This window comes from Manacus candei, unplaced genomic scaffold, assembly GCF_025592945.1.
Source record: "Manacus candei isolate 608988 ecotype Guabito, Panama unplaced genomic scaffold, ASM2559294v1 h1tg000084l, whole genome shotgun sequence".
NCBI classification, from domain to species: Eukaryota; Metazoa; Chordata; class Aves; order Passeriformes; family Pipridae; genus Manacus; species Manacus candei.
In genome coordinates this window covers 4624721-4632441 of record NW_026138132.1, presented here as the reverse complement: position 1 = coordinate 4632441, position 7721 = coordinate 4624721, and the positions used below count along the sequence as shown (strand labels likewise).

Genomic DNA, 7721 nt, shown 5'->3' with positions numbered 1-7721 from the left:
ACCAGCCTCCCTGGTCTCACTGCTTTCCTGTTTGTTTTTCCTCCATGTAGTGATGGGATTCCATTTGGCCAATTCTGTGGAATTCCACATGATGACAGACCCAGGGTTGCCATCGAGGTGGGTTTGTTTGCATTGTCTCTCCTGAGCTCACGCTTAACTTCCCCTGTGGTTTTTTTTCACCTGTCCCTTCTAAGCAAAGCAACTGATTTTGTTTGAGTCTTGGTTTAAAAAGCACCTTTTGTCTGGGTGAGAGCAGGACCTGCTGAGCACTGTGACTTCCCTCTCTGCATTTACAAGTTTGACTTAAATAAAACACAGTAAGAAAAATGCAGGCTGAGACCATATTTGCCAGGTTGGACGTGCTGAGGGAAGTGCCAGCTCACCTTTCCAGAGGAAGGTAAAAGCCTGGGTGTGTGTGCTTGGCTGAAAGAGGGCAGGTGCTAAGGCTGAACTTCTTCATGCTCCAGTAATCTCCTTTATGGAATAAACTATTCCAACCATAGCAAAACCCAGATGAGTTAGTAATAGTTATTTCTGATGGCTGTGCTCTGTTCTAAGTGCCTCTGGGAAGGGCTCGTGTGTGAAATGGGAGTTTGGGAGGCTCTGGGGACCAGGAGAGGAGGTGACAGTTTGGGCTGTGTCACATCCCAGTGAAAACAGTCTTTATGTCAGGCAGAAATGCTCTGGGAAGAAAATCACCAAGCTCGAGCTCCCCAGGATAACAAAAAGCCAGTTTTTGAGAAAACCTGTTGCCCAGGATTCTCCTGCTTCATTTGCTTTCCCTCGGCAAGGAACTGCACAGAGCCCAGCCCAGACTGGTGTAGTTCTTTAATAGTAACATCAAGGGCAGCAAGAGTAATGACTGAATTTAACACGACACATGCAACAAACAGAGGGAGTAAAACATCACTGGCTGAGCTGACAACATGGAATTCAACAGCACAACAGGGTCGATTCTGCTTCTTCCCTGCATCAGCACCACACACAGGTCAACATCCCCGACTGGTTACCCCAAGTCTTGCCAGAGCCCTCAGAAACCAGACACCCCCCTTCCCCAAAATACACAGTGCAGAAGATGCCTGCACACACCAAGGAGTAGGGAGGGAATTCGGGCAACTGCAAAGTTCATGTGGGTGAGCACTTCAAAGTGCAGCCAGCAACAATCTGTGACATTCTGGCAATTAAAATAAAACATAATCTGCCTCTTTGTCAAACACAGCTGCTCAGTCCTTTGAGGCTGCGAGGCACTGTCAGAGAGTTTTGAATGAATGAGAAACACCGGGAGGAATCGAAGTGACCTGTTCAGAGCAAACCAAACGACTGGTTATTGGTTTGGTGCCATCAGACACTTTTACTGCTGCTCAGACCAGCCCAGACTGGAGCAACTGGTAACCAGTGAGACCTGCTGGGGTCTCTGAGATGGCAGAGCAGCTGCAGCATCACTCAGGCCCTTTTGCTCTGGAATGAACATTTCCTTGGGAGTTGGTTGGTGTGGGCTGACGGCAACACAACGTGTTCCAGGACAGGTTTATAGACACAGAGTACGTAGGGCACCACACGGCAGGCACGGTGCTCCAGCATCCACCCTCATTTACACAGCATTAATTGGCAGTGCGAGCTGAGTTTATTTCAGGACCAAGTTTTCACCCTTGATGGCCTCACATTAAGTTCCTAAGTCAATCTTTAGGATCTGGCGCAAAGGGAGCACATATTTTAAAGGCACATGTGGTACTTTTGGGAGCCATTTCTGCAGCCAGATGTAGGTTGATCCTAAATCACAGAATCCCAGAATGGTTTGGGTTGGAAGGGACTGTAAAGCCCATCCAGTGCCACCCCCTGCCATGGGCAGGGACACCTTCCACAAGCCCAGGGTGCTCCAACCTGGCCTTGGACACTTCCAGGGATGGGGCAGCCACAGTTTCTCTGGGAATTCCATCCCAGCCCCTCACCACCCTCACAGGGAGGAATTCTTTCCTAAACACAAAATTCACCACCAAACATGCTCTCAGTTTTTCTGAGAACATTAGGAAGTGTCTCCAAAGTCAACCCACTGCAGACTGGGAGTGCTTGGCTTTGTCCCCCCACTGTGCTCTGGCTGGACCCCACCCCAGATCGACCCCTTTGCCAATGGAGCAAGGGGGTGTGTGGCCTGGAGCTGCAGTGCCTCAATTAATGCCATGTAAAACAGGTGTTCGTCACTACAGGAAATATTTGTACATTTATAAAACAAAGCAATACAACCGTAAAGAAAAAATACAACAAGCACAGCTTGATACGATAACATGCCATGAAATGTCATTGGCTTTAGAATAATTTACTACAACTTGAAAAATGTTCTTTTATCCACAAGGGATAGGAAATGCTTCCATCTAACATATGGTAAGCATGCAGCAACAATATGTACAACAAAAAATTTGGAGCTTGTTTTTCATTCACGAACTGGATGATTGCATAGGGGGTATTTGAAAATCAGGGTTTTTCTAGCCTAGGTTTGATCTAGGCTTTATTTTGCTTCTTTAAATCTGTAGGGTTTCTTTCCCTTACTTTGGGGAGAATGAATATTTCTATATACATCTGCAAGAAGTCATGGAGAATACACTGCTTTTATTTTTCCCCCAGCAGTAGGTTTATTGGTTAATTAACCAATTAACTAATTTATTGGTTAATTGACACTTAAAAAATAAAATTCCCAATGCCATATTGAAAATCAACTTCCTTTCCACCCTTTTTGGAATACTGAGGATCTGTTAGGGCCATATCTATTGATCCTGTATTACACCATTCCCAGTTTTTACACCTTCCATCATGAAACCAAACCAAACAGCTCTTTTTCTAACCAGATCCCGTCCATCCCACGAGGGAATCCAACCAAACTTGTGTCAGGGTGTTAAAGCTTCTCCCTCCCACCTGCCAACCACAAAGTTGTCCTGTGGAACCAACCACGGCCTGGGGCTGATAAACCTGAAGGGGTGAGCAGCAGAACTGGTGGTTTTGCTCCCAGCTGGGCACTGCTCCGTGCTGCCTGCAGCCAGAGCAGCGTGGGGGGAGCTGAGGAGCCTTTGGGAAGGACAGCCAGCCCTGGCTGGGGGCTGGATCCTGGGGTCCATCGTGACGGGGGTTCATCTCACCTAAGACCTGACCCTGACCCTGGGGAGGGTGAAGCTGGTGTGTGACAGTGACCCAGAGCCTCGTGCTGAGGGCTCCCTCCTGTCCCCACCCAAAGGGGCCCAGGGCAAGTCTCCACTGAGTCTCTTTCCTCTCTTCCCTTTCCTCCTTGAGCAATTTTTTTTCTTTTTCCTTTTTTTCTCTTGTTTTGCTAGAAAAAGCTAGAATTAATATATCCAACAGCACTGAAGGAAGTACTTGGCAAAGCATTTCTTTATCTGGTAAAAAACAAGGTGACAACCCTTCGCTATCCACAGAACTGCAGCTACAAAGATGGTTCATCTCTTATGACTTAGAGACAGAGCTTTGTGAGAACTGATCCCGACAGGAACCCAGGGAGCCAGAGGTTTGGCTGGAATGCTGAGTGGTCCCACCCGTCTCTGGCTCTGGGATGCAAAGGCAGGTGCTCAGGTTTGCTGTAGGATACAGGTGTGCACGAGTGATGCAGAGGGATGTGGTGGGGGTCCCGTGGAGGTGAGGAGAAAGCAGGAGAAATGCAGCCAGTGCATTCCTTGGCAGACTGATTCCCATCTGGAGAGTCCCGTGGGCTGAGTTTTGCCTTAGTCAACAACTGCTAATGGGAGTGATGCTGTGGAGAGCTGACAGGAGTGAGTAAGCACACTGGCTCTTCTTCACTCCCAGTTTGGGAGGCATCTGCTACTTATTTAGGAAAGGAAAGGAAAACACAAAAATCCACATGAAAACATTTCTAGGGCAAAAGAACGGGATTTACAGAAACAGGAAGGCATCAGTGGTGACCATTTCAAACTGTCAGGAACAAGGAGCCCAAGCAGACTGGATTTGGAGACCTCGATACACCAAACCTTTGGTTTGTATTCAGAATCTTCTCCTTTGAAGTGGAAACATTAAATTACACTTCAGAGCTGTGGGGTGATTGACTGGATGTACATAATTGTCTAAACTGAACACAAAGGCTCTCCTGCCAACCTTACCTTTCTCAGATTCCTCAATGTTTGCCACCTCCTCTGTCCCACTGGCAGCACTGCAGGCTGCCCTGTCCCCAGTTGTTGGTGTCCTCAGGGATGGGGTCACAGCCTTGTGATGCCCTGACTGCTTTATCTTCCCATGTAATTAATTTTCCTTGTTACACTCCATTTTCATCCACCTGCACTTCCACATACCAACATCCTCGGATCCACACCCCAGAGACCTACCCCTTCTCCTTTCCAGACCCTCTGAGATGCCAATACCTTCCCATCTCCAGCTCCTGGTCCGTGGGAACAGCTGCCTGTGAGTGATTCTCCCCACATTTAGAGGGTTCCTGTGCTGGCAGAGTGCTGTTGTCACTGTTCCCTTGGCAGGTGGGGCAGGAGGAGGAGGGGATCAGTGTCCTGCCACACATCCAACCTTGTCCCAGGACATTTGTGCAGCTGTCTCCAGGTTGCTGGCTGGGATGTCTGCACTTGGAAGAGTCTTTTGCAGTCCTTCCCCGGGGAGAACTTCCTTTGTAAAGAGCTTGCTCTAGTTATCCATTCCTTTTTTCCAGTGTGTCCTGGAATCACCATGATGGGGCACAGGAGGACCAGGAGTGGGGAGAGCCTTGCTGGAATGGAACTCAGGAGTTTGTCCTGCTCCTGCAGCCTCTTGGCTTTTCTTGCTGCGATAGTTTGGTGGCACCAATGCACAAGGGAGTCAAAAAATAGGAGAAAACTAAAGGAGAAAGACGCCTACGGAGTCACTGGTTCTGCTGTCACCCGTTCCAGGAAGGCTCCGGTTCCTCTGCCCCCTTCCCCCCAGGAGGGATGTGATACAGTACTGCTGGAAGAGCCTCTGGGACACTCGTGGAAGAGACGGGAGCAAGGCCGACCCCCCTAGACTGTGGGGCGAGGGGGAGGCCGGGAGGGAGGGGGGGCCCGGTTGGGGGGGGGGGCCTGGGGCGGGGGGGGCAGCGGGGGGAGGGTGGAGGACGGGGAGGGGGGGTGGGGGGTGGGGGAGCTGGGCGGAGGGGGGGTGTAGATGGGGGCTGGGGGCGGGGGGGTGTAGATGGGGGCCGGGGGGGGAGCTGACGGGGGGTACGAGTTGTTGAGGGGGTACTTGGGGGGGGCCTCGGTGTTCTTCACTCTGGTGAAGTTGATGCAGCGGCCCTGGAACGAGAGAGCGGGGAAAGCAGAGTTACCACCGAGGCAACATCCCCGCTGAGCCACCCCCGGCCGTGCCCAAATCTGCCCCAGTGCCAGTGCTCGGGCACGGCCCCCACGCCCTCCCCAGGGCTGGAGAGCAACTCCTGTGCTGAGACACGAGGGGGACACCCCGACACAGCTCCGGCTGCGGAGCAGGAGGAAACCTCCCCCCGATCTCCAGCTCCAGGATCTTCCCAGCACAGCACGGGGCACTCCAGGTCCTGCTGACACTGCAGGAGCCTTTTCCACAGAATCAGGGAATGGTTTGGGTTGGAAGGACCTTAGAGCCCATCCAGTGCCACCCCCTGCCATGGGCAGGGACACCTTCCACGAGCCCAGGTTGCTCCAAGCCCTGTCCAACCTGGCCTTGGACATTTCCAGAGATGAGGCAGCCACAGCTTCTCTGGGCAACCTGTGCCAGGCCCTCCCCACCTCTGAGTAAAGAAGTTTGCCTTAATATCCAATATAAACCTGCCCTCCATCAGCTGAATGCCATTCCCCCTTGTCCTTGTCCCCCATTCCTGTGTTTCAGATCTGGCACTGGAGTCTGTGCACAGCCCATGGTCTGTCCCTGCAGCCACAGATGCCTCTTCCCACACCTCAGCCTTGAACTTCCAACAGCACAAAATCTGGGCTTTGCCCCTTTGGAGCCTCTGTCTCCTTCCCACGCTTGGCTTTTGTGTCCCTTTCTACCATTTACCAACCAGGCAAAAGGGAAGGTTTGTTTAACAAAGACAGTTTCTTGCTCAGAATTTTTCCTGAAATGCATTAATTCCTCATCGGGATGTCTTGATACTCAAGTGCTTGTGAGAAGCCAATAAACTGCTTTTCTCACTCTTTGGTGCTAAGCTACAGTTTGTTGTACATTTTTAAACAAAACCTTTGCCCTCTGAGCTGTTCTTTTTTTCTTTTTTTTTTTTCTCCAAAGTTCCACCTGCAAAAGATCCCACTGTAAATACTCGAATGTCAGAATCAGCACTATTGTATTATGGATTCATTCCTTTAGATATGAAATCATCCTAAAAGGCACCAGAGGATTTCTGCGTCCATTCTTTATTTTTTAGACTTGTGAACATGGGCTTATTTTCTGTTTGCCTCTTTCCTCTCCCAAAGTAAATGTTTTTCCTGGTGAAAAAACACCAAAGGGAGCATTGAGCCCCTGCAGGTTGGAGTAGATTTGTTGGGGTAAAAACATCAGTCATTTAAATCCTCTCTCCAGCTCTGAATCTCCTCCCAGCCTGTGGACAAATGCTCTGCAGGAAGGGCCCAAAGTGAACAAGGGAGATGCTGGGAGAAGTGGTGCTGGGAGGAGGGGAGAGGGGAGCTGGTGTGGAAGGGCTGACCCAGGGATGCACAGACAGCTCCTCTCCAGGAGCTCTGCCAGCGGGATCTGTGCTCTGGGGATGTGGAGGAACATCTGCCTGAGCCCTCAGAGGGAAGGGGTTCCCTGCCCAGCACTGGGGCTGGAGGAGCAGCCCCAGCCGAGCTCAGCCTGTCTGGGGCAAGTAAAGATCCTTTAAGGGAGGCAGAGATTTCCCAGTGCCTCGAAGTGCATCAGGGTGACCCCCCACCCTGGGCTGCTCCTCTGAGCCCTGCATTTCTGGCTGCAGGAACGGCCTCTGGTCCAACCAGGCTCTCTGTGAGGAATGGGGCTGGGGCAGAGCAGAGCCCCTGGGATGGTCAGAACACACCCTCGGTGATGCCCCTCCCTGAGGATCGAGGCTCAGGCTTGTCAGGTTTGTCCTGACAGCACAACACTGGGGGGGGACAGGGAGACCACGGCCCCCACAACGAGCTGCCACTGCTGGCTGTGCAGTGGGGCTTGTTCTCCAGCCCTTGCACAGGACAAATGCCAACACCAAATGAAGTGCCAGAGGGAGCAGGAATGCTCCACACATCCTTCATCTCCAGGGCTGCCCAAACCAGGGCAGAGCACAGCCTGCAATAAGCACTCCCTGCCCCAGCCCAGAGCACCCCCAGGCCCATTTGCTCTCCCTGGGCTCCTATCTCTGCTTTAATGCACTTTGCTGAGATTTTAAGTAAATACTGTGGGCAGGCCTGCTGAGTGAGGCAAAGTCTGACCCTGACATAAACCAGTTCTACTCAGAAAAAAACCCCATGAGAATGTTTTCCTTGTTCCAGTGCCACATCTCCTGCCATGCAACTTTAGTCGTTTCAGACCATTTTTTGCACTAGCTTGTTTTCTTTATTTATGATGAGAATAAAATAAACCCGAACAAAAAGCAGCAGAAGTCAGAAATCGTGGCCAGAGAACAGAAAGTTGCAGTTGTTTTTGTATGGAGAGATGCTCTGTCTGGATGCTCTGGGAGTGAGGTTATGGAGCTGCTGGTCCAAATGGGACTGAGCACCGCCCTGAGAGCATCGAGGAGGATGCAGAGAGGCTCAGAAACCTTT

At 51.1% G+C, this 7721-nt stretch overlaps 1 protein-coding gene across 1 annotated transcript in view; it reads right to left on the bottom strand.

Moving 5' to 3' along the window:
• Nucleotides 1-819: 819 nt before the first annotated feature.
• Nucleotides 820-7721, bottom strand: part of ANTXR1 (ANTXR cell adhesion molecule 1) — a 105311-nt gene continuing 98409 nt past the window's right edge. Inside the window, exon 18 of the mRNA XM_051812060.1 lies at nt 820-5270. Within this exon, the coding sequence (XP_051668020.1) occupies nt 4998-5270 (273 nt within the window). The 3' untranslated portion in view covers nt 820-4997. The remainder of the gene's footprint in view (nt 5271-7721) is intronic.